Here is a 27082-nt window from a genome sequence, read left to right as displayed (position 1 = left end):
CGAATGCTAGGATGTGATAAGTGTGTATGAAGTTAGCAGTGGACATAGAGTTTTCAGGCCACATTGAAATCTAAATAAATGCATCTGTGCATGTACAGATAACATGCAGCTTCAATCTCACTACAGGATCCTTTTCAGTATAGTCTATTTTCAGTTGGTTCGGGACAAATTAGGGAAGAAATATGCTATTTTATGTTTTGTTTTTTTCGGCACCACTTATTTGCTGTGGCCAGTTATGTGTAGCAACTCCTCTAAAAATTTTGCTGAGGTCAAGGCACGCAGTCATGTCATGATACTTGAACAAGATATGTGTTTATCCTTCAAATGTATTATCTTCTTACTACAACAGAATAAGGGATCACACTTTATTTTGGAGTACAAAATGTCTTTATCAGACAGTAAACAAAGACAGCTATATCCTTAGGAAACTAATAAGACGTAACAAGCTGAACTTTGTATGAAATTAGAAAAAACTAGAAATAATCTGTTAATTGGACAATAAAAAGCAAAGGTATACCCAGAGAAAAACCAAGAAGACATAACAAGGACGCAGCTTGGATCAAATTAGGCAATCACTAGAAATAAGAGTAAACAGACAGTTATACCCTCACTATAAACCACACACTTAAATCATGCTGTAATTAGAAACCGCATATAATATCTCATTAGACCTATACTTAAACACTATGATACGGAATTACACTCTAATAAAATAACCAAATCGGAGATCCTAATACACTATCACACACTGTTTTACAAGATCATGCAATTAGAAATAAAATGCAATGCCATATCAGATCCAAAATGTATTAATTACACGCTCTTTTACCCTGAATACCAAATATTATTATTGTAGACACCACACTTAATGTCCCCAACATGGACCTACAATGGCTTAATTAGACAACACAAACTGTAACTTGAGAAATGTAGTTCCATATTATAAATAAAACACAGATTTCAGAGGACAATACATTTATTTGGGCTTTATTTAAAATAAGCTCACTTTATCAAAGCACTGTTAAATAAAGTCAAACAACATCGTAGTCTCTCATAGCCTGGATGTTCTGTGGAGTTTGTCGTTAGACTATTAGTACATAGCCACATGCATCCTTTTTAGCACCTTATGAGACTTTCTTGGAGGTTGACTTGCAACACATAACAAGGAAACTGTACTGCAAAATATAGCAAAAACCATCTTTACTTCCTGCTTGTTAGACCCTAATCAGACTGGTTCTTACAGATGCAGCTAAACACTGAGGAGGGGAAATTTGTTTGCCAGAAGTCTAAAATTGCAATTGTTGTCTAATTAATCAGAGGTCCATGTTGGTAACATGAGGTGAAGTGTCTACATTAATATAGCTAAGGTGAAATATGGCATTTCTTTGGTTTTTTTAGCAGGATCTTGTAAAATAGTGTGTCATTCTGGATGAGGATATCCAATTTGGTTTCTAAATAGGGTTTAATTCAGTATAATAGTGTCTAAATATAATAAGTCTAATAAGTAGATTTCAGGTCTAAAAAGGCACCATGTTATTTTCTTATGAAGACCATATTTATTTGATAAAAAATTCTTATTTTAACATTTTATTTGTTTACTTAGCATATAAGTGTCTTTGTTTACTGTCTAAATAAGAATATATTATATTTATGTTTTGCCTTATGAGCCCTTGAAACTTAACTTTAAAATTTGCAAAAACTGGCCCTTTGGAAAAACTGCAAATTTGCAAAAACTGGCCCTTTGGGATTGTAGGACGGGTCGTCCGCCATCCCAAAGCGTCATTATTCGACGAGTTGGGAATGAGACTTAAAATCCACTTTTCTTACAAATACTGCCTTCACATTATTTAGATGATAAGAATTGACTTCACACAGACTCAGCAACACACATATGATACTAGGCCGGGGTAAGTTGGGGGGGCTGCCAGACAAATATGATAAAGAGTCAAGAGCATATATTCAAGACAGAATAACTATCTGGCCATCAGGTGTTTCTTTGTGTTTTTCTCAGGCCTCAAAAGAATAATGAAACATTTGGGGGCAAAAATACAGAGCAGTAAACCATAGCTGGAGGCCAGGATTGCAAAAATTTCCACAGCGACAACATACTTCCCAGGAGAGCTAACGTAAGCAGGGACAAAGGCCACCCAGACAGCACAGAATATCAGCATGCTGAAGGTGATCAGTTTGGCCTCATTGAAGTTGTCAGGGAGGTTTCGAGCAAGAAAGGCCAAGAGGAGGCAGGTGCAGGCCAGCAGGCCGATGTAGCCCAGAACCAGAGAGAAGCCCACCACAGAGGCCATGGCACACTCCAGGGTGACCTTTGACCCTTGGAAACCCAGATCAGGTCGAGGTTCTGGGGGGCTGAGGGACAGCCATATGGCACAGATGATAACCTGAATAAATGTGAAGACATTTCAGTGTTATTATTCAATATCAAGTGTAATAAAATATTTGCTTGATTTAATCAATGAAACAATATTCATACCTGTACAGAAGTAAAGAAGCAGACACTTCCTCTCTGTTGGCCCGGACCAAACCACTTCATCAAGGTTTCAGCACCAGGCCGAGCTGAGCGGAAAACAGCAAGAACTACGAGGGTTTTGACCAGGAGGCAGGAAACACAAAGTACAAAGCTGATCCCAAAGGCTGCCTGCTGGAACCGACAGGACCAGACTGATGGACGACCGATGAAGACCAGTGAGCACAGGAAGCAGAGCTTCAGAGACACAAGAAGCAGGAAGCTCAGTTCTGAATTGTTGGCTCGAACCTAGAGGTGAATCAGATTAACAGACAAAGATGTGGCCATTTAAACAGCGCAATGTTTTATCAGAGAAAAATGTGACATCAATGTCAAATGCATACGTCTGCTAAATTATTCTTAGTTCTTACCATAGGTGTTTTGTGGTAGAAAATAAACACCACAGACACAGCTGTTGTCACTGCAGCACCAGACACAGCTGCAGTGGTCAGAGTAATGCCCAATGTTTCATTAAAGGAAAGAAAGTCCAGCTGACGAGGGACACAGGCTGTTTGTTCATTGTTGGACCAGAACTCAGATAGACAACGCTCACAGTGAAGAGAACCTGGGAGAGGGAGAAGAAAGTGGAACACAAATGGGAAAATTAAACTTGAAAAAATGAATTTCCCTTTCTCAATGGAGTGATTTCCTCACCGGTTGTATTGCTAATCTCCCCTTCAGCACATGGGATACAGTCAAAGCAGCAGAGAGGTTCTCCTTTCCTGTTGACCTTTCGGGTACCTGGGGGGCAGCTCTCACTGCACACTGAAACAGGAACCTAAACAAAAAGCCAGGCAGTCATTGCAACAGGTTATTTTTAGTAGCCTTGACACAACTTGTTGATGTGACTACCTGATTGGATCCTGTGCTCCACTGAATAGCTGACTCATTAAGGTGGAGGTCAAACCCGTCCACACGACCAATCAAAACAAGTTTCAGTGACCCTTCAGGGGTGTTCTGCCAGTTGACAAAGTCGTACTTTGCTGGAATGTCAGCACCTTGGAAATAAAACATTTCTCCTTGTGGTGTGGAGATGTTCACTTTGTTCAAGTGCTGCAACAGCTGAGACAAATTATGCACAACAAAAAATACATTAATAGTTATTTCAACCTCTTCAAACTACTCTACTTCTTATGGATAAAATGGCAATGACATTTCTGTTTACCTCTCTGGGTTTGATGTGTTTTGGAGAGGAGCAAGTGGAGCTGTTGTTTCCAGGAGGGCTGTCTCTGTTGGGGCAGGAGAGAAGGCTGTGGAGGGCGTGGGCTGCAGCATAAACAGCCAGGTACACATTATACGCCACCCTTAGCTGAGAGGTGTCAGTGAAGGGATGCTGCACTCCCTCCAGGGACTCTGTCCCACTGCAGGCTGGTAGAGAAGCTCTCTGAACAGATCTATTGGCAGGAGGTGAAGTCAAAACATTTGACCATGTTCTGTGTGGTGAAGAGGAATATGAAGATTGTGTTTCTTGTGATTGTTCAGCTCCAGGAGTGCATCCAAACTCTTTTTGCCAGAATTCTCTGAAGAATTCATCATCAGGACGATGACTTGGGTGCAAACTCCTGAGATAATTTTCAAATCCAGGTATTGTTGAACTTCGAATGGCCACACCAAGAACACCACTTGCCACTTTAGAGATGTCAAGATCTTGAAGAAGATCATCACTGGTGCTCCAAGCCTCACTGGCCAGAAACTGTCTGTCTGTCACCTACAATAAGAAAACACTGAAATAAACTTCAACAAAAAATACAACTGTGCTTCTATGTTTAATGATCAACCCTTTAGCCTACAGAAATGTTCATGTCAGTTACTCACGTTTCTCTTGGCCAGTTCCAGAAATACTTTCTTTACATCTGTGTACCAGCAAAAGATCAGAATCACTGTTGCAGTTGAAGCTTTAATTGTGAGTGCTGCACGTCTGGCATCACTCACTATAGTTTCTCTGCGGAGAGTCTCTATGAATTCCAAACACACTCCTTTCCCCTGAATCTCCTCCTGAAATACCTGAAATATGGAAGTCAAAACAAAAAGTCACTTCTTATATCTTATTTGTACCACAAATCAAGGAGGTGCATGAGATACTTTTTCAGGTAATTTTCAGTTAAACAACAAATCAATGCACCTGTATCGCCAATTGACCATAGTCATTGTTTACAATCACTGCTCCAATCCATGTCCAGTTGAAGCGTATGGCCAGCTGTGCCATGGCCCGGGCTTGGTAAATATCACTGGGGATTGTTCTGAAGAAGTTAGGAAACTTTGTCCTGTCACTAAGACAGGGGCAGCTAGCCAAGTAGCTGATCTGAGGGAAAGACATGGAATTATTATTTTGACCTTATTTATACAGCAATAATACCATTTTATTTTTAATCAAAATGATTTCTAAAATCTTATCAGACTCTTTGTGTAGACTGTATACAAATGACATTAATCAGAGATTTATTTCCTGCTGTAATAAAACTCACAACTGGCACAGAGAGAGGGCCCAGGATCCTAGACAGCATTATACCTGTTGTGGATGTTGAAGCACCAATGAGCAAAGGGACAAGCTGACCACCTGCCAACAGCATTAGACATGTAATTACATAACAACAATATTTAAATACTATAATCATGTATGTTGTCATTATCATTGGCACTAAATTGATAAAATCAGGTCATACTGTACCTGCTGTTTCTTCTTTTTGATCATAAGCAGCAGATCGAGGCATAGAAGCTGTTAAGTTGCAGCTGTGTGTGTCTCCTCCAACCATTGACAGTGCACCTTGCAGAGACCAGGGGTATCGGGAACAGCTGTCAAGTATACGGTAGCCCAGCTTCACTCCTGGCAGCAGGGTGCTGTTACGATTGATTTCCTCCACCGCAAACACCATAGCATATGTATTTTTTAAAGACTCTAAGCTAGAGGATAAAGAAAATATGAACAAAATAAAGTGGAATATCAGTTAGATATATCAGATAAAAATCAGATAAAAAATAATCATCACGGACATGAATAAAAAAAAACAAATTAATTACAGCTAAATATCTTTAAATTATTATACTAAAATCAAATGCTTATTTTAGATATGTCTAACCTTTACACTTTGCTAATAATGGACCGATTATAATAAATCATAAGTCCTACAAACATTTCATAACTTTTAAAATCAACATTTGGTAGAACTAAATCAGATTTTAACATAAACATATGAGCATGACGAACAATGTAAAAAATGCAGACTGTGTGCTGCCATCATATATACTGTATAACTTAATGGCTACCAGACATTTGAAAGCAATACATGACGTCATTAAGTTTTACCCGGTGCAAGGTTCATAACTTGGCAGCTTGGTGTAGCCCTGTTCTACATCTGAGGGTATGTAATAGAGATTAAAAAGTCCACCGATAATCACATCTCCATCCTGGGAGAGGCTCTTGTCTCTGGTTGCACCCCACCGGGAGCACACTGTCGCCTGAACCTCCTCCAGCCCCGTCTGTCTGCCCACTACACTGAGAAGCAGCAGGGAGAGGGCTGAGGAGAGCCTCCGAGTGAGGAACCAGAGGAACAAAGACATGGATCCAATTGTTCAGGATATTTAACAAAAATCTGAACATCAGAAATTGCAAAAGTGAGGAGTTCAGTAAGTTCAGTCTGTGTAAAACAGAATTCACATCAAACCTTCTTCATCAAACCTGAAAATAGAGTGCATGAAGCATAAAAGATGTAAAGCATCTCATTCACATTGTTTTTACCAAAGACAAATACCATTAAATTCAACATGTTCAATTGCAACATCATAGTCTCATGTCAGTTACCTGCTACAAATGACATAAACAGAAACATGTCTCACTTAGTTAAAAAAGCTCCTATCAAGAATATCACAAGACTAAGTGTCAACTTTGAAAACAGTACCTTGAATCAAACCCACCCCCCTTGTACTGTGCAAGTTAACTGTTGATGTGAGTATTTATAATAGGTGTAAAGTGTATCAGTAACACTGATGACACAAGTAGCACACACCCACAGTTATTCCTCTCTGAAGTGATTAGTGTGTTTGAAGCTAGCAGTGGGCATAGAGTTTTCAGGATGCACTGAAATCTGAATAAATGCACATGTGGATGTACAGATAACATGCAGCTTCAATCTCACTACAGCATCCATTTCAATATCTAGATGAATTTAAAGGGACAAATGTGCTATTTTATGTTTTTTTTCTGCACCACTTTTTTGTTGTATGTAGCAGCTCCTCTAAAATTTTTGCTGAGGGTTACGGCACGCAGTCATGTCATTCAGGGTGAATACCAAATATTACTTGAGGCACCAAACTTAATGTCACCAACATGGACCTACGATGGCTTGATTAGAAAATAGAGGCTGTAATTTGAGAAATGTAGTTCCATTTTATTAACAGTCAGACAATAAACAGAGCTCAAAGAACGGTGCATTTATTTGGGCTTTATTTCAAATAGTTTCACTTTATCACTGGGTAATTGTGGCTAATGATAATAAAACTGTACTGTAAAATAAAGTCAAACACCATTGTTGTCTCTCGTAGCCCTGATGTTCTCAGGAGTCCCGTGGAGTTTGTAGGTAGGCTGTTAGTGCATAGCCACATGCCTTCTCGCCAGCCCCTTGTGGGACTCTCCTCGTGGATTAAGCTACAAAAAACGTTTCATGTCATTGCAGGTCAACCTGCATGTGACATGACGGAGACTGACTCTGACCCAGATATTAGCCTCTACTCACAGACACTACATACTCTGCCCGACAAAGTAAGCAGGAGCAGGTACACACTGCAACCAGCTGAGATGTCGGTCCATCAGGCTGGAGAGAGGCAGCTACACACTGAAGAGGGGACATTTGATGCTTTATTCTGTTGTCACTTTTTCTGCCATCCATTTAAAACTACACTTGACTCAAAATGTGTGCCAGAAGTATGAAATTGTACTGGACCAGCCAAAAAAGTGGTCTGTTATAATGTGTTGCAAATTGACCTCTAAGAAAGTCTAGTGAGGGTGTAACAGCTAGAATACAAAGATGGTGTTTGCTTTATTTTGCAACACAGTTATCTTGTAATTTCTTGATAATTAACCTGTAAGATAGTCAAATAAGAGTCAAACAGGATGGAAATATTGTTTTTTGTTTTATTTTGCAGAACAGTTTTTTTGAAACGTGTCACAAATTAACTTCAAAGAAAGTCTAATAAGGTGCTAACAAGGAAGCATGTGGCTATTAACTAGTAGCCTAACTACAGACTTGGGAAGAAACTATCTGGCCATCAGGTGTTTCTTGGTGTTTTTCTCAGGCCTCAATAGAATAATAAAACATTTGGGGCCAAAAATACAGAGCAGTAAACCATAGCTGGAGGCCAGGATTGCAAAAATTTCCACAGCGACAACATACTTCCCAGGAGAGCTAACGTAAGCAGGAACAAAGGCCACCCAGACAGCACAGAATATCAGCATGCTGAAGGTGATCAGTTTGGCCTCATTGAAGTTGTCAGGGAGTTTCCGAGCAAAAAAGGCCAAGAGGAGGCAGGTGCAGGCCAGCAGGCCGATGTAGCCCAGAACCAGAAAAAAGCCGACCACAGAGACCATGGCACACTCCAGGGTGACCTTTGAGCCTTGGAAACCCAGATCACGTCGAGGCTCTGGGGGGCTGAGGGACAGCCATATGGCACAGATGATAACCTGAATGAAAAGTGAACACATTTCAGTCTTATAAATCAATATAAAATGTAATAAAATATTGTCTTGATTCCATCACTGAGACAGTATTCATACCTGTACAGAAGTAAAGAGACAGACACTTCCTCTCTGTTGGCCCGGACCAAACCACTTCATCAAGGTTTCAGCACCAGGCCGAGCTGAGCGGAAAACAGCAAGAACTACGAGGGTTTTGACCAGGAGGCAGGAAACACAAAGTACAAAGCTGATCCCAAAGGCTGCCTGCTGGAACCGACAGGACCAGACTGATGGACGACCGATGAAGACCAGTGAGCACAGGAAGCAGAGCTTCAGAGACAGAAGAAGCAGGAAGCTCAGTTCTGAATTGTTGGCTCGCACCTAGAGGTGAATCAGATTAACAGACAAAGATGTGGCCATTTAAACAACGCAATGTTTTATCAGAGAAAAATGTGACATCAACGTCAAATGCATATGTCTGGTAAATTATTCTTGGTTCTTACCATAGGTGTTTTGTGGTAGAAAATAAACACCACAAACACAGCTGTTGTCACTGCAGCACCAGACACCGCTGCAGTGGTCAGAGTAATGCCCAATGTTTCATTAAAGGAAAGAAAGTCCAGCTGACAAGGGACACAGGCTGTTTGTTCACTGTTGGACCAGAACTCAGATGGACAACGCTCACAGTGAAGAGAACCTGGAAGAGGGAGAAGGAAATTGAAACACAAATAGGAAAATTAAACTTGCAAAAATGAATTTCCCTTTCCCGATTGGAGTGATTTCCTCACCAGTTGTATTGCTAATCTCCCCTTCAGCACATGGGATACAGTCAAAGCAGCAGAGAGGTTCTCCTTTCCTGTTGGCCTTTCGGGTACCTGGGGGGCAGCTCTCACTGCACACTGAAACAGGAACCTAAACAAAAAGCCAGACAGTCATTGCAACAGATAATTTTTAGTAGCCTTGACACAACTTGGTGATGTGACTACCTGATTGGTTCCTGTGCTCCACTGAATAGCTGACTCATTAAGGTGGAGGTCGAACCCGTCCACACGACCAATCAAAGCAAGTTTAAGTGACCCTTCAGGGGTGTTCTGCCAGTTGACGAGGTCGTACTTTGCTGGAATGTCAGCACCTTGGAAATAAAACATTTCTCCTTGTGGTGTGGAGATGTTCACTTTGTTCAAGTGCTGCAACAGCTGAGACAAATTATGCACAACAAAAAATACATTAATAGTTATTTCAACCTCTTCAAACTACTCTACTTCTTATGGATAAAATGGCAATGACATTTCTGTTTACCTCTCTGGGTTTGATTTGTTTTGGAGAGGAGCAAGTGGAGCTGTTGTTTCCAGGACGGCTGTCTCTGGTGGGGCAGGAGAGAAGGCTGTGGAGGGCGTGGGCTGCAGCATAAACAGCCAGGTACACATTATACGCCACCCTTAGCTGAGAGGTGTCAGTGAAGGGATGCTGCACTCCCTCCAGGGACTCTATCCCACTGCAGGCTGGTAGAGAAGCTCTCTGAACAGATCTATTGGCAGGAGATGAAGTCAAAACATTTGACGGACGGTCAGACCATGTTTGGAGTTGTGAAGAGGAATATGTAGATTGTGTTTGTAGTGATCGTTCAGCTCCAGGAGTGCATCCAAACTCCTTCTGCCAGAATTCTCTGAAGAATTCATCATCAGGACGATGACTTGGGTGCAAACTCCTGAGATAATTATCAAATCCAGGGATTGTTGAACTTCGAATGGCCACACCAAGAACACCACTTGCCACTTTAGAGATGTCAAGATCCTGAAGAAGATCATCACTGGTGCTCCAAGACTCACTGGCCAGAAACTGTCTGTCTGTCACCTACAATAAGAAAACACTGAAATAAACTACAATAAGAAATACAACTGTGCTTCTATGTTTAATGATCAACCCTTTAGCCTAATAGAAATGTTCATGTAAGTTACTCACATTTCTCTTGGCCAGTTCCAGAAATACTTTCTTTACATCTGTGTACCAGCAAAAGATCAGAATCACTGTTGCAGTTGAAGCTTTAATTTTGAGTGCTGCACGTCTGGCATCACTCGCTATAGTTTCTCTGCGGAGAGTCTCTATGAATTCCAAACACACTCCTTTCCCCTGAATCTCCTCCTGAAATACCTGAAATACGGAAGTCAAAACAAAAAAATACTTCTTATATCTTATTTGTACCACAAGTCAAGGAGATACATAAGATACTCTTTCAGGTAATGTACAGTTAAACAAAAAATCAATGCACCTGTATTGCCAATTGACCATAGTCATTGTTTACAATCACTGCTCCAATCCATGTCCAGTTGAAGCGTATGGCCAGCTGTGCCATGGCCCGGGCTTGGTAAATATCACTGGGGATTGTTCTGAAGAAGTTAGGAAACTTTGTCCTGTCACTAAGACAGGGGCAGCTAGCCAAGTAGCTGATCTGAGGGAAAGACACAGAATTATGATTTTGACCCTATTTATACAGCAATAATATCAAGTTATTTTTAATCAAAATGTTTTTAAAAATCTTATCAAACTCTTTGTGTAGACTGTATAAAAATGATATTAATCAGAGATGTATTTACTGTTCTAATGAAACTCACAACTGGTACAGAGAGAGGGCCCAGGATCCTAGACATTATTATGCCTGTTGTAGATGAGGCCGCACATATGAGCAATGGAACAAGCTCGCCACCTGCTGACAGCATTAGACATAACAACAATCATTTAATACTAAAATCACATAAGTTGTTATTTTACAACTAACATGGAAATTAGGAATCGTTAAGTGCATACTAAATTGTATCAGATCATACCTGCTCTCTCTCCTGGTTGGTCATAAGTGGCAGATCGAGGCATAGAAGCTGTTAAGTTGCAGCTGTGTTTGTCTCCTCCAACCATTGACAGTGCACCTTGCAGCGACCAGGGGTATCTGCCACAGCTATCAAGTATACGGTAGCCCAGCTTCACTCCTGGTAGCAGGGTGCTGTTACGGTTGATTTCCTCCACCGCAAACGCCATAGCATATGTATATTTTAATGCCTCTATATCTAAACTGAGACCACAGGAGGAGTAAAGAATAGTGAACAAAATAAACTGCAACATAAATCAAAAGAAGAAAATAAATAAAATAATCTTCATGGACATGAATATTGAAATAAAACAACTATAACAAACACACAAACCACTTTCTAGCTCATGGGTTTTTTTTTTAATTGAATCATATTGAACAAAAACAAGACATTGACAAAAAGGAAAATATAAAAGGGAAAAAAAAACAAAAAAACAATGTGCTTTCATCATATGAACAACATATTAATCAAAAGATATCAACAATACATGGTGTCATTAAGTTTTACCCGGTGCAAGGTTCATAACGTGGCAGCTTGGTGTAGCCCTGCTCTACAGCTGAAGGTTTGAAATAGAGATTAAAAAGTCCACCAATAATCACATCTCCATCCTGGGAGAGGCTCTTGTCTCTGGTTGCACCCCACCGGGAGCACACTGTCGCCTGAACCACCTCCAGCCCTGTCTGTCTGCCCACTACACTGAGAAGCAGCAGGGAGAGGGCTGAGGAGAGCCTCCGAGTGAGAAACCAGAGGAACAAAGACATGGATGCAACTGTTCAGGATAGTTAACAAAAATCTGAATGTCAGATATTGTATCAGTTTAATAAATTCAGTTTAAATTCACATTAAACTTTCTTCATCAAACCTGAAAATAGAGTGCATGAAGCATATAAGAGGTAAAGTATCTCATTCACATTGTTTTTACCAAAGACAAATACCATTAAATTCAACATGTTCAATTGTAACATCATAGTCTCATGTCAGCTTACCTTCTACAAATGACATTATAAACAGAAACATGTCTCACTTGGTTTAAAGCTCCTATCAAAAATATCACAAGACTAAGTGTCAACTTTGAAAACAGTACCTTGAATCAAATCCACCCCCCTTGCACTGTGAAAGTTAACTGTTGATGTGAGTATTTATAATAAGTGTATAATCCGTAACACTGATGACACAAGCAGCACACACCCACAGTTTTCTCCACTCCGCTCCTGTAGACTTACAGATAACATGCAGCTTCAATCTCACTGCAGTATCCATTTCAATATCTGGAAAATTTAAAGGGAACAAATATGCTATTTTATGTTTTTTTATTCAGCACCACCTTTTTGCTATGTTTAGCATCACCTCTAAAATTTTTGTTGAGGTGAAAGCACGCAGTCATGTCATGATAAAACCAGATATGAACTGATCCTATATTGGGTCGCACTTCATTTTGAAATAGACTAATATGATGTAAAACTAGAAATAATATGGTCTTTATTAGATAGTAAACAAAGACAGGTAATACCTTTAATAATCTAATAAGACATAGTAAGCCATAATTTATGTCATATAAGGCAATAACTATAACAGTTATACAGTCAATAACCTTATTATAAGTCATATACCTAAATCATGCTGTAATGAGAAACCGCATATGATAACTTTTTAGACCTATACTTAAATACAATGTACAAAATTACATTCTAATAAGATACATTTAAGATAAAGCCAATAGGAGATCCTAATACACTATTACACACTATTTTACAAGATCATGCAATGAGAAATAAAATGCAATGCCATATCAGATCCAAAATGCATTGATTACACGCTCTTTTACCCTGAATACCAAATATTATTGGTCAAGCAAAAGTCAAACAACATTGTAGTCTCTCATAGCCCTGATGTTCTCAGGAGACCCATGGAGTTTGTAGGTAGGCTGTTAGTGCATAGCCACATGCCTTCTTGCCAGCACCTTGTGGGACTCTCCTCACGGATTAAGCTACAAAAACAGTTTCATGTCATTGCAGGTCAACCTGCATGTGAGATGATGGAGACTGACCCTGACCCAGATATTAGCCTCGACTCACAGACACTACATACTCTGCTCAACATAGTTAGCAGGAGCAGGTACACACTGCAAGCAACTGAGATGACAGTCCACCAGGCTGGAGAGACGCAGTTACACACTGAGGAGGGGACATTTCATGCTTTATGTCACATTCTGTCTTAATTCTTTGGTAGAGATTTTGTGTTTTGGTGTTTGTTGTCTGTTGTGCTTGCAGAGGTGCACTGAGAGGCTGGGTGGAGCTTTCCATTCACCAGAGCTGCTGACACACATGCACCTGCAGCAGGGTGGCAATCAGCCCCTGTTGATAAGCCCTGCTCCACGCTGCCTGCTGCCAGATGATATTGTCTCTTTGATGTGGTACATGGCTTCGGTTAGATCATTATTCAGTAAGACTACTAGTGTTTTCGTATTTCTCTCCTGGAGATCGAACATTTCTCGTGTTTTTTCTGTGCCCAGTGTTCACCGGCACTCCAACTACCAGCCATCCAGCTTTCTGCACCTCTGCGGCCAACAGCCTTGCCCTGTGCTCATCAGAGTCTCAACTCACCACGCTTTCACAAGGAGGGCACATTGGTAACCAGACTACCTCTATTCCCAGCCCTCTTGCCCGAATCAACCTACCTGCATCTCTCCAGTGGTCACGTAAGTCATTACCCATTCATGTTTTTACAGCCTCCAGCGCTGATGACAGCTTCATTGACTCCTCCCTGGTTGAACAGTCTCTAATCCCCATTGAAACTCTCAACATCCCCAAGACTGTAACCGCCCTAAATGGGCGGCGCTGGGCTACTATCACTCATCGCACCTTACCCATCACTCTGATCATCTCAGGAAATCATTGTGAGAGTCTCCAACTCTATGTCATCTCTTCACCCTCTTCTCAAGTCGTACTGGGTCTCCCCTGGTTATGAGTACACAACCCCCATATAGACTGGTTTGCCACTCTCACTGTCTCCACTCGCCGCTACAACAGTCAAGGTATCTGCCTCCATCACTCCCAGACTACCTGATTTGTCTCTTGTGCCACCTGTTTACCACAACCTAGCCACTGTGTTCTGCAAGGAACGAGCCCTGTCTCTGCCACCTCACCGCCCTTATGACTGTGCAATTAATCTGCTCCCCGGCACACCTCTTTCAGTCGCCTGTATAACCTGTCACGCCCCAGGATAGGGTCGTTGGAGGAATACATCAATAACTCCATGTCTTCTGGCTTAATCAGGTCTTCCTCATCTCCCCTCGGGGCTGGCTTCTTCTGTGTGGGGAAGAAGACTTAACGACATCACCATGAAGAATAAGTATCCACTATCCCTGACCGACCCATCTTTCGAAGCTCTGTGTCAATCCCGGTTTTTCACTAAACTGGACCTCCAGCACGCCTACCACCTTGTCCGCATCCGAGAGGGGGATGAGTGGAAGACAGTGTTCAACACCCCACTCGGACATTTCGAGTACCAGGTTATGCCTTTTGGTCTTTCAAATGGCCCAGCAGTGTTCCAAGCCCTCGTTAATGACATTCTACAAGACATGCTAAACCATGTTATGTTCGTCTATTTGGACGATATTTTAATATTCTCCAGAACACTAAACGAGCATGTCGAGCAGGTGAGGCTTGTGCTCCAACGACTCTTGTAACTATATGTAAAACTAGAGAAATGTGAGTTCCACTCTGGTGAAGTGAGCTTTTTGGGCTTCATTAAAGCTCAGTGGAGGTTTCAGCCAGACCCTGCCAAGATCCGGGCCATGGAGGAGTGGCCTACTCCTTCCACCCGAAAGCAGTTACAACGTTTTCTGGGATTTGCCAACTTTTACCGTCGATTCATCCGTGACTACCGCCGAGTGGCAGCTCCCCTCACCCAACTTACCTCCACAGCCCCACCTTTCACATGGTCCCCTGGTGCCGACGCAGTCTTCAAGAAGCTGAAGGCACTGTTTACTCAGGCCCCCGTCGATGCCTCAGACTCTGGAGTAGGGGCCACGATGTGGGAAACTGTGAGCTGCTGGTAGTAGTTTTGGCTCTCCAGTAGTGGCGACACTGGCTGGAGGGGACCCTGGAGCCATTTCTCATTTGGACAGACCACAAGAACCTTGCTTACCTGCACTCTGCCAGAAGACTCAACTCCCGCCAAGCCTGCTGGTCTCTATTCCTAAGCCGCTTTAATTACGCCCTTTCCTACCGTCCCGGCTCCAGAAATGGCAAACCAGATGCCCTTTCTCGCCTTTTTTCCTTTGACGCACCCTCTGCTGACCCCGAGTCCATCATGCCTTTTCCCCAGATCGTTGGAGCTGCCACCTGAGAAATCGAGACCATAGTCCGAGAGGCCCAACAAGGTCCCCCCGACCCTGGTACAGGTCCACCGAATCGCCTATTCGTGCCGGGGGAGATCCAGTCCCAGGTGTTACAGTGGGGCCATCCATCCAGGTTCACCTGCCACCCCGGAGCCCAGCGGACGCTGCAGTTTCTTCACCGGCACTTCTGGTGGCCTGGTCAAGCTAAGGACGTGAGGGAGTTTGTGGCAGCCTGTGTGGTATGCGCCCAGAGCAAGTCATCCCATCGCCCCCCTGCTGGTCTCCTCAGGCCTCTGCCTGTTCCCAGTTGTCCCTGGTCCCATATGGCGGTGGATTTTGTCACTAGTCTTCCTCTCTCAGATGGACACACCGCCATTCTTACCATTGTGGACCATTTCTCCAAGATGGTTCACTATATCCCCTTGGCCAAGCTCCCGTCCGCCTCTGAAATCACGACCTACTCATCCTTCACGTCTTCCGGCTCTATGGTCTCCCCGCTGACATTGTCTCTGATCGCGGTCCCCAGTTCACATCTCAGGTCTGGCAGGCTTTTTGTAAGGCGTTTGGCACCACCTCCAGCTTAACATCAGGTTGCCATCAAATGGTCAGACGGAGAAAGCCAACCAAGACCTGGAGACTGCCAATCGCTGCGTCACCACATGAAATCCCACTTCCTGGTCCTCCTTCCTCCCTTGGGTCGAGTACATGCACAATTCTCTGACCAGCTCAGCCACCGGAATGACCCCATTCATGGCCGCCTACAGGTATCAACCACCTCTTCTCTCCACCCAGGAGAGCGAGATCGCTGTTCCCTCGGTCCACACTCATATCACCCAGTGCAAGGAGGTTTGGAGGTCGGCCCGTGACTCCATTACCCGTTCCACCTGGCGGAGTCAGCGGCTAGCGGATCGCCTCGTGTCCCCGCTCCCCAATATCAACCGGGACAAAAGGTGTGTCCTCCCGTGATCTCCCTCTTCCTGCAAGCCGGCTCCACGCTTCCTTGGCCCATTTGAGGTGGATAGAATAATCAACCCCACTGCCGTCCGCCTCAAGCTGCCCGCATCCCTACCTGTAACCCCCACATTCTATGTCTCGCATCTCAAGCCTGTGTCCTCCAGTGACTTCAACTCGCCATGCTTCCACCAGCTCCACTGTGAGCTACCTCTCCTCCACCCACATGCTCTCAGACCGGGACTCAGTCTGAGACTCTCCACATCATCACCTACTAATTCCTTGTGAAGCCAGTAAATTACCTTGTACTCAACTCCTTGCCTCAGTGTCCGCTTTTCTGGTCTACACTCTTCTAACGGAGCATAACACTTTATTCTGTTGTCACTTTTTCTGGCATCCATTAAAACTACACTTGACTCGAAATGTGATCTAGAAGTGTGAAATTGTACTGGATGAGTCAGGAAAAGTTATTTGTTATAATGTGTTGCAAATTGACGTCTAAGAAAGTCTAGTAAGGGTCTAACAGCTAGAAAGCAAAGATGGTTTTTGCTTTATTTTGCAATACAGTTTTCTTGTAATTTGTTAAAAATTAACCATTAAGAGTCAAATAAGAGTCAAACAGGATGGAAATATTGTTTTTTGTTTTTATTTTGCGGAACAATTTTTTGTAACGTGTCACAAATTAACCACTAAGAAAGTCTAATGAGATGCTGACAAGGATGTATGTGGCTATTTAGTAGTAGCCTAACTACAGACTCGGGAAGAAATTATCTGGCCATCATGTTTTTCTTAGTGTTTTTCTCAGGCCTCAAAAGAATGATGAAACATTTGGGGGCAAAAATACAAAGCAGTAAACCATAGCTGGAGGCCAGGATTGCAAAAATTTCCACAGCGACAACATACTTCCCAGGAGAGCTAACGTAAGCAGGGACAAAGGCCACCCAGACAGCACAGAATATCAGCATGCTGAAGGTGATCAGTTTGGCCTCATTGAAGTTGTCAGGGAGGTTTCGAGCAAGAAAGGCCAAGAGGAGGCAGGTGCAGGCCAGCAGGACGATGTAGCCCAGAACCAGAGAGAAGCCCACCACAGAGGCCATGGCACACTCCAGGGTGACCTTTGACCCTTGGAAACCCAGATCAAGTCGAGGCTCTGGGGGGCTGAGGGACAGCCATATGGCACAGATGATAACCTGAATGAAAAGTGAACACATTTCAGTGTAATTAATTAATATCAAATGTAATAAAATATTCTGTTGGTTTAATAATTAAACAATATTCATACCTGTATAGAAGTAAAGAGGCAGACACTTCCTCTCTGTTGGCCCGGACCAAACCACTTCATCAAGGTTTCAGCACCAGGCCGAGCTGAGTGGAAAACAGCAAGAACTACGAGGGTTTTGACCAGGAGGCAGGAAACACAAAGTACAAAGCTGATCCCAAAGGCTGCCTGCTGGAATCGACAGGACCAGACTGATGGACGACCGATGAAGACCAGTGAGCACAGGAAGCAGAGTTTCAGAGACAGAAGAAGCAGGAAGCTCAGTTCTGAATTGTTGGCTCGAACCTAGAGGTGAATCAGATTAACAGACAAAGATGTGGCCATTTAAACAATGAGATACCTTATCGGAGACAAATGTGACAATGTCAAATGCATACATCTGGTAAATTATTCTTGGTTCTTACCATAGGTGTTTTGTGGTGGAAAATAAACACCACAAACACAGCTGTTGTCACTGCAGCACCAGACACAGCTGCAGTGGTCAGAGTAATGCCCAATGTTTCATTAAAAGAAAGAAAGTCCAGCTGACGAGGGACACAGGCTGTTTGTTCAACATTGGACCAGAACTCAGATGGACAACGCTCACAGTGAAGAGAACCTGGTAGAGTGAGACGACAAGTGAAAAACAAATGGGAAAATTAAACTGGCAAACATGAATTTCCCTTGCCCAATGGAGTGATTTCCTCACCAGTTGTATTGCTAATCTCCCCTCCAGCACATGGGATACAGTCAAAGCAGCAGAGAGGTTCTCCTTTCCTGTTGGCCTTTCGGGTACCTGGGGGGCAGCTCTCACTGCACACTGAAACAGGAACCTAAACAAAAAGCCAGACAGTCATTGCAACAGATAATCTTTAGTAGCCTTGACACAACTTGTTGATGTGACTACCTGATTGGATCCTGTGCTCCACTGAATAGCCGACTCATTAAGGTGGAGGTCAAACCCGTCCACACGACCGATCAAAACAAGTTTAAGTGACCCTTCAGGGGTGTTCTGCCAGTTGACGAGGTCGTACTTTGCTGGAATGTCAGCACCTTGGAAATAAAACATTTCTCCCTGTGGTGTGGAGACGTTCACTTTCTTCAAGTGCTGCAACAGCTGAAACCATCAAATATTGAAAAAAAGTATGCACTACAAAAATTTGTTTAAACCTTTATGAACTATAATACTTCTAATGGATAAGATGACAATCACATTTCTTTTTGAATTCACCTCTCTGGGTTTGATGTGTTTTGGAGAGGAGCAAGTGGAGCTGTTGTTTCCAGGAGGGCTGTCTCTGTTGGGGCAGGAGAGAAGGCTGTGGAGGGCGTGGGCTGCAGCATAAACAGCCAGGTACACATTATAAGCCACCCTTAGCTGAGAGGTGTCAGTGAAGGGATGCTGCACTCCCTCCAGGGACTCTGTCCCACTGCAGGCTGGTAGAGAAGCTTTCAGAAGGGTCTCTTTGTTACGAGATGAAGAAGAAACATTTGATGAATGGTCAGACCATGTTCTGCGTGGTGAAGAGGAATATGTAGATTGTGTTTCTTGTGATTGTTCAGCTCCAGGAGTGCATCCAAACTCCTTTTGCCAGAATTCTCTGAAGAATTCATCATCAGGACGATGACTTGGGTGCAAACTGCTGAGATAATTTTCAAATCCAGGTATTGTTGAACTTCGAATGGCCACACCAAGAACACCACTTGCCACTTTAGAGATGGCAAGATGTTGAAGAAGATCATCACTGGTGCTCCAAGCCTCACTGGCCAGAAACTGTCTGTCTGTCACCTACAATAAGAAAACACCGACATCAAATACAATAAGAAAGACAACTATTTGTTCTTACAAAATAAAGTACTTCTGTCTAAAAGTTAACCTTTTTTTCTAAGAAGACACATTTAAACACCAGTTACTCACATTTCTCTTGGCCAGTTCCAGAAATACTTTCTTTACATCTGTGTACCAGCAAAAGATCAGAATCACTGTTGCAGTTGAAGCTTTAATTTTGAGTGCTGCACGTCTGGCATCACTCACTATAGTTTCTCTGTGAACAGTCTCTATGAATTCCAAACACACTCCTTTCCCCTGAATCTCCTCCTGAAATACCTGAAATATGGAAGTCAAAACATAACATCACTTCTTGTATCTTATTTGTACCACAAATCAAGAAGATAAATGAGATCCTTCTTTCAGGTAATTTACAGTTTAACCACTAAAACATGAACCTGTATTGCCAATTGACCATAATCCGTGTTTGCTACAACTGCTCCCATCCATGTCCAGTTGAAGCGTATGGCCAGCTGTGCCATGGCCCGGGCTTGGTAAATATCACTGGGGATTGTTCTGAAGAAGTTAGGAAACTTTGTCCTGTCACTAAGACAGGGGCAGCTAGCCAAGTAGCTGATCTGAGGGAACGACACAGAATTATTATTTGGACGCTGTTTATACAGCAATAATACCATTTTATTTTTAATCAAAATGTTTTTTAAAAATCTCATCAAACTCTTGGTGTAGACTGTATGAAAATAAAGTTAATCAGAGATCTATTTCCTGTTGTAATGAAACTCACGACTGGCACAGAGAGAGTGCCCAGGATCCTGGATATTATTATGCTTGTCGAGGAGGCAGCACAAATGAGCAAAGGAGCAAGCTGACCACCTGCTGATAGCATTAGACATGAATTATTAAACAACAATCTAATATTTAATACTAAAATCACATAAGTTGTTATTTAACAACTAATATGGACATGGGAATTGTTAAGTGCATACTAAATTGTATGAAATCATACCTGCTGTCTCTCCTGGTTGGTCATAAGCAGCAGATCGAGGCATAGAAGCTGTTAAGTTGCAGCTGTGTGTGAATCCTCCAACCATTGACAGTGCACCTTGCAGAGACCAGGGGTATCGGGAACAGCTGTCAAGTATATGATAGCCCAGCTTCACTCTTGGTAGCAGGGTGCTGTTACGATTGATTTCCTTCACGGCAAACACCATAGCATATGTATATTTTAATGCCTCTATATCTAAACTGAGATCACAGGAGGAGAAAACAATAGTGAACAAAATAAACGTTAAATAAAAGTCCACTGATATTCACTGATAATCATGTATATATATATATATATATATATATATATGTGTGTGTGTGTGTGTGTGTGTGTGTGTGTGTAATTTTTAATAATAATCAAAAAATGCAGAGAAAAATAAAACTTAACAATTGTGTTAATAGGCAACCCATTACAAAATGCCATAAGCATTGTATAACCTTTAAGCTTGGTATTTTAATTAAAATTGAATCATAGTTTAACAAAAACCTAAGACATTGACAAAATGTGTGAGAAAAAAAGAGAAAAATACAAACAATGTGCTCTCATCACATGAACAACACATTAATCAACAGATATCAACAACAATACGTGGTGTCATTATGTTTTACCCGGTGCAAGGTTCATAACTTGGCAGCCTGGTGTAACCCTGTTCTACATCTGAGGGTATGTAATAGAGATTAAAAAGTCCACCGATAATCACATCTCCATCCTGGGAGAGGCTCTTGTCTCTGGTTGCACCCCAGCGGGAGCACACTGTCGCCTGAACCACCTCCAGCCCCGTCTGTCTGCCCACTACACTGAGAAGCAGCAGGGAGAGGGCCTCCGAGGGCCTCCGAGTGAGGAACCAGAGGAACAAAGACATGGATTGAACTGTTCAGGATATTTAACAAAAATCTGAATGTCAGAAATTGCATCAGTGAGGAGTTCAATACATTCAGTCTGTGTAAAACAGAATTCACATCAAACCTTCTTCATCAAACCTGAAATAGAGTGCATGAAGCATATAAGAGGTAAAGCATCTCATTCACATTATTTTTACCAAAGGCAAATACCATTAAATTCAACATGTTCAAATGTAACATCATAGTCTCATGTAAGTTACCTTCTACAAATGACATTATAAACAGAAACATGTCTCACTTGGTTAAAAGCTCCTATCAAAAATATCACAAGACTAAGTGTCAACTTTGAAAACAGTACCTTGAAACAAATCCACCCCCCTTGCACTGTGAAAGTTAACTGTTGATGTGAGCATTTATAATAGGTGTAAAGTGTATTAGTAACACTGATGACACAAGCAGCACACACCCACAGTTATTCCTCTCTGAAATCATTAGTGTGTTTGAAGCTGGCATAGAGTTTCCAGGATCCATTGAAATCTGAATGAATGCACATGTGGATGTACAGATAACACGCAGCTTCAATCTCACTACAGCATCCATTTCCATATCTGGAAAAAAATATGCTATTTTGTGTTTTTTTCTGCACCACTTTTTTTCTATGGCCAGTTATGTGTAGCAGCTCCTCTAAACTTTTTGCTGAGGTGACGGCACACAGTCATGTCATTATATAACCAGATACGAGTTTATCCTTCAAATTCACCATTTTCTTACTACAACAGAAAAATGGGTCACACTTTATTTTGAAATACACTAATAAGATGTAATAAGCCTTACAGTCAAATAAGGCAAAAACTAGAAATAATATTGTCGTTATTAGATATTTACCAAAGACAGGTATGTCTTTAATAAACTAGTAAGTAATTACAGCATGATTGAGACATAGTAAGCCATGGCTTACTATGTCTAAATCATGCTGTAATTAGGAACAGCATATAATAACTTTTCAGACCTATTGTTAAATACAATGATACAGAATTACATTTTAATAAGATAGCCAAATAGGAGATCCTAATACACTATTACACACTACTTTACAAGATCATGCAAGTAGAAATAAAATGCAATGCCATATCAGATCCAAAATGTATTAATTACACGCTATTTTACCCTGAATACCAAATATTATTGTAGAGACCACACATGTAGATCCATATTATTGTAGTGCTTCGTGCAACATAAATAGGCAGTTTTGGGTTAAATTTGGCTAGCAATAATAATTACTGATTATCAGGAATAATTATTATGATAAATAATAAGATCCAATTTCCATGAGATCACCTTGGGGCACAACCCCTGAAGAAGGGAAAAGATAGGCAATTCACCAAATCAGTGTCAGAAAAAGGTACTAAACTGTTTGTAACTCTGATTAATTATTAACTTAATGACTACAACCAATATTACCATAACAGCTAGTAATGGTCGAAGGATTTTGAAGTCTTTGACAGAGTAGAGGTTGGCAACATTCACTCTTGTACAATACTAAATGGACAGCATGAAGGTTCAAACGTCTTTTATTTAACACAAAGATGAAAACACACAATCTAACTAACATTCTGTACTATGTACAGGTGTGTGTGTGTGTGTGTGTGTGTGTGTGTGTGTGTGTGTGTGTGTGTGTGTGTGTGTGTGTGTGTGTGTGCGTGTGTGTGCCTGTGTGTGTGTGTGTGTGTCTGGCAGAACAAAGAAACAATGGTGGTTCATGCATCATGTGCTCACTGATATCACATGTGGATGTGATATGCTCCAGGCTGAAGGAGTGTGTGTGTGTGTGATGTGAGGTCAGGTTATAGAAGATGGTTAGTTACATGCAAAGACCCTGAGAGAGTCTGTGTGAAGCATAATTTAACTAACATCAAAATTAGCCGTGTAGCAAAGCAAACTACCTGACCTGAGAACCTGACCTGCATTTATTTGGGCTTTATTTCAAATAGTTTCACTTTATCACCGGGTAATTGTGGCTAATGATAATAAAACTGTACTGTAAAATAAAGTCAAACAACATTGTAGTCTCTCGTAGCCCTGATGTTCTCAGGAGTCCCATGGAGTTTGTAGGTAGGCTGTTAGTGCATAGCCACATGCCTTCTTGTCAGCACCTTGTGAGACTCTCCTCATGGATTAAGCTACAAAAAATGTTTCATGTCATTGCAGGTCAACCTGATTGTGAGATGATGGAGACTGACCCTGACCCAGATATTAGCCTCTACTCACAGACACTACATACTCTGCTCGACAAAGTAAGCAGGAGCAGGTAGGCTACACACTGCAAGCAGCTGAGATGACAGTCCACCAGGCTGGAGAGACGAGGCTACACATTGAGGACGGGACATTTGATGCCTTATTCTGTTGTCACTTTTTCTGCCATCCATTTAAAACTACACTTGACTCGAAATGTGTGCCAGAACTATGAAATTGTACTGGACCAGCCAAAAAAGTGGTCTGGGTGGGTGGAGCTTTCCATTCACCAGAGCTGCTGACACACATGCACCTGCAGCAGGTTGGCAATCAGCCCCTGTTGATAAGCCCTGCTCTCCATGCTGCCTGCTGCCAGATGATTTTGTCTCTTAGATGTGGTACATGGCTTCGGTTAGATCACTATTCAGTAAGACTACTAGTGTTTTCGTATTTCTCTCCTGGAGATCGAACATTTCTCGTGTTTTCTCTGTGCCCAGTGTTCACCGGCACTCCAACTACCAGCCATCCAGCTTTCTGCGCCTCTGCGGCCAACAGCCTTGCCCTGTGATCATCAGAGTCTCAACTCACCACGCTTTCACGAGGAGGGCACATTGGTAAGCCAGACTACCTCTATTCCCAGCCCTCTTGCCCGAATCAACCTACCTGCATCTCTCCAGTGGTCACGTAAGTCATTACCCATTTATGTTTTTACGGCCTCCAGCGCTGATGACAGCTTCATTGACTCCTCCCTGGTTGAACAGTCTCTAATCCCCATTGAAACTCTCAACATCCCCAAGACTGTAACCGCCCTAAATGGGCGGCGCTGGGCTACTATCACTCATCGCACCTTACCCATCACTCTGATCATCTCAGGAAATCATCGTGAGAGTCTCCAACTCTATGTCATCTCTTCACCCTCTTCTCAAGTCGTACTGGGTCTCCCCTGGTTACGAGTACACAACCCCCATATAGACTGGTCCTCCGCCTCTATTTCCAGTTGGAGCACTTTTTGCCACTCTCACTGTCTCCACTCGCCGCTACAACAGTCAAGGTATCTGCCTCCATCACTCCCAAACTACCTGATTTGTCTCTTGTGCCACCTGTTAACCACAACCTAGCCACTGTGTTCTGCAAGGAATGAGCCCTGTCTCTGCCACCTCACCGCCCTTATGACTGTGCAATTAATCTGCTCCCCGGTGCACCTCTTTCAGTCGCCTGTATAACCTGTCACGCCCCAGGTCGTTGGAGGAATACATCAATAACTCCATGGCTTCTGGCTTAATCAGGTCTTCCTCATCTCCCCTCGGGGCTGGCTTCTTCTGTGTGGGGAAGAAGACTTAATGACATCACCATGAAGAATAAGTATCCACTATCCCTGACCGACCCATCTTTTGAAGCTCTGTGTCAATCCCGGTTTTTCACTAAACTGGACCTCCAGAGCGCCTACCACCTTGTCCGCATCCGAGAGGGGGATGAGTGGAAGACAGTGTTCAACACCCCACTCGGACATTTCGAGTACCAGGTTATGCCTTTTGGTCTTTCAAATGGCCCAGCAGTGTTCCAAGCCCTCGTTAATGACATTCTACAAGACATGCTAAACCATGTTATGTTCGTCTATTTGGATGATATTTTAATATTCTCCAGAACACTAAACGAGCATGTCGAGCAGGTGAGGCTTGTGCTCCAACGACTCTTGTAACTATATGCAAAACTAGAGAAATGTGAGTTCCACTCTGGTGAGGTGAGCTTTTTGGGCTTCATGAAAGCTTAGTGGAGGCTTCAGCCAGACCCTGCCAAGATCCGGGCCATGGATGAGTGGCCTACTCCTTCCACCCGAAAGCAGTTACAACGTTTCCTGGGATTTGCCAACTTTTACCGTCGATTCATCCGTGACTACCGCCGAGTGGCGGCTCCCCTCACCCAACTTACCTCCACGGCCTCACCTTTCACATGGTCTCCCGGTGCAGACGCAGTCTTCAAGAAGCTAAAGGCACTGTTTACTCAGGCCCCCGTCGATGCCTCAGACTCTGGAGTAGGGGTCACGATGTGGGAAACTGTGAGCTGCTGGTAGTAGTTTTGGCTCTCCAGTAGTGGCGACACTGGTTGGAGGGGACCCTGGAGCCATTTCTCATTTGGACAGACCACAAGAACCTTGCTTACCTGCACTCTGCCAGAAGACTCAACTCCCGCCAAGCCTGCTGGTCTCTATTCCTAAGCCGCTTTAATTACGCCCTTTCCTACCGTCCCGGCTCCAGAAATGGCAAACCAGATGCCCTTTCTCGCCTTTTTTCCTTTGACGCACCCTCTGCTGACCCCGAGTCCATCTATGGAGCTGCCACCTGAGAAATCGAGACCATAGTCCGAGAGGCCCAACAAGGTCCCCCCGACCCTGGTACAGGTCCACCGAATTGCCTATTCGTGCCGGGGGAGATCCAGTCCAGGTGTTACAGTGGGGCCATCCATCCAGGTTCACCTGCCACCCCGGAGCCCAGCGGATGCTGCAGTTTCTTCACCAGCACTTCTGGTGGCCTGGTCAAGCTAAGGACGTGAGGGAGTTTGTGGCAGCCTGTGTGGTATGCGCCCAGAGCAAGTCATCCCATCGCCCCCCTGCGGTCTCCTCAGGCCTCTGCCTGTTCCCAGTTGTCCCTGGTCCCATACGGCGGTGGATTTTGTCACTAGTCTTCCTCTCTCAGATGGACACACCGCCATTCTTACCATTGTGGACCATTTCTCCAAGATGGTTCACTATATCCCCTTGGCCAAGCTCCCGTCCGCCTCTGAAATCACGACCTACTCATCCTTCACGTCTTCCGGCTCTATGGTCTCCCCGCTGACATTGTCTCTGATCGCGGTCCCCAGTTCACATCTCAGGTCTGGCAGGCTTTTTGTAAGGCGTTTGGCACCACCTCCAGCTTAACATCAGGTTGCCATCAAATGGTCAGACGGAGAAAGCCAACCAAGACCTGGAGACTGCCAATTGCTGCGTCACCACATGAAATCCCACTTCCTGGTCCTCCTTCCTCCCTTGGGTCGAGTACATGCACAATTCTCTGACCAGCTCAGCCACCGGAATGACCCCATTCATGGCCGCCTACAGGTATCAACCACCTCTTCTCTCCACCCAGGAGAGCGAGATCGCTGTTCCCTCGGTCCACACTCATATCACCCAGTGCAAGGAGGTTTGGAGGTCGGCCCGTAACTCCATTACCCGTTCCACCTGGCGGAGTCAGCGGCTGGCGGATCGCCTCGTGTCCCCGCTCCCCAATATCAACCGGGACAAAAGGTGTGTCCTCCCGTGATCTCCCTCTTCCTGCAAGCCGGCTCCACGCTTCCTTGGCCCATTTGAGGTGGATAGAATAATCAACCCCACTGCCGTCCGCCTCAAGCTGCCCGCATCCCTACCTGTAACCCCCACATTCTATGTCTCGCAGCTCAAGCCTGTGTCCTCCAGTGACTTCAACTCGCCATGCTTCCACCAGCTCCACTGTGAGCTACCTCTCCTCCACCCACATGCTCTCAGACCGGGACTCAGTCTGAGACTCTCCACATCATCACCTACTAATTCCTTGTGAAGCCAGT

General features: G+C 43.3%; 3 protein-coding genes across 3 annotated transcripts; all 3 read right to left on the bottom strand.

Moving 5' to 3' along the window:
* Nucleotides 1-1973: 1973 nt before the first annotated feature.
* Nucleotides 1974-5409, bottom strand: LOC311256463 (extracellular calcium-sensing receptor-like; the record flags this gene model as incomplete). The annotated part of the gene is made up of 10 exons (XM_084351545.1): nt 5190-5409; nt 4987-5078; nt 4644-4823; nt 4337-4525; nt 3687-4229; nt 3374-3583; nt 3176-3299; nt 2893-3086; nt 2489-2770; nt 1974-2396 (listed from the first exon to the last, which is right to left on the bottom strand). The coding sequence occupies exons 1-10, from the start codon at nt 5392-5394 to the stop codon at nt 1974-1976; spliced, it is 2442 nt and encodes an 813-aa protein (XP_084207671.1). The 5' UTR covers nt 5395-5409.
* Nucleotides 5410-7723: 2314 nt separating this feature from the next.
* On the bottom strand, nt 7724-11234 carry LOC311256464 (extracellular calcium-sensing receptor-like). Its single transcript, XM_084351546.1, has 10 exons — nt 11015-11234; nt 10802-10893; nt 10459-10638; nt 10152-10340; nt 9489-10043; nt 9176-9385; nt 8978-9101; nt 8693-8886; nt 8289-8570; nt 7724-8195 (listed from the first exon to the last, which is right to left on the bottom strand). The coding sequence occupies exons 1-10, from the start codon at nt 11217-11219 to the stop codon at nt 7773-7775; spliced, it is 2454 nt and encodes an 817-aa protein (XP_084207672.1). The 5' UTR covers nt 11220-11234; the 3' UTR covers nt 7724-7772.
* Nucleotides 11235-17110: 5876 nt separating this feature from the next.
* Nucleotides 17111-21243, bottom strand: LOC311256470 (extracellular calcium-sensing receptor-like; the record flags this gene model as incomplete). The annotated part of the gene is made up of 11 exons (XM_084351552.1): nt 21038-21243; nt 20391-20629; nt 20169-20257; nt 19825-20004; nt 19583-19705; nt 18833-19387; nt 18509-18718; nt 18311-18434; nt 18027-18220; nt 17626-17907; nt 17111-17533 (listed from the first exon to the last, which is right to left on the bottom strand). The coding sequence occupies exons 2-11, from the start codon at nt 20593-20595 to the stop codon at nt 17111-17113; spliced, it is 2385 nt and encodes a 794-aa protein (XP_084207678.1). The 5' UTR covers nt 20596-20629; nt 21038-21243.
* Between the last annotated feature and the right edge of the window lie 5839 nt (nt 21244-27082).

This window comes from Pagrus pagrus (genome assembly GCF_965226575.1).
Source record: "Pagrus pagrus genome assembly, chromosome: 4".
Taxonomy (NCBI): Eukaryota; Metazoa; Chordata; class Actinopteri; order Spariformes; family Sparidae; genus Pagrus; species Pagrus pagrus.
This window is presented reverse-complemented; position numbering and strand designations above follow the sequence as displayed.

What these genes read in the sequence shown, in the direction of transcription:
- LOC311256464 (XM_084351546.1), bottom strand. Translation starts at nt 11,219, where the DNA reads ATGGCGTTTGCGGTGGAGGAAATCAACCGTAACAGCACCCTGCTACCA. An exon ending in TGGAACTGGCCAAGAGAAAT is followed by an intron (nt 10,044 to 10,151) that starts GTGAGTAACTTA and finishes TTCTTATTGTAG; the next exon opens with GTGACAGACAGACAGTTTCT. An exon ending in GTCTCTTTACTTCTGTACAG is followed by an intron (nt 8,196 to 8,288) that starts GTATGAATACTG and finishes CTTTTCATTCAG; the next exon opens with GTTATCATCTGTGCCATATG.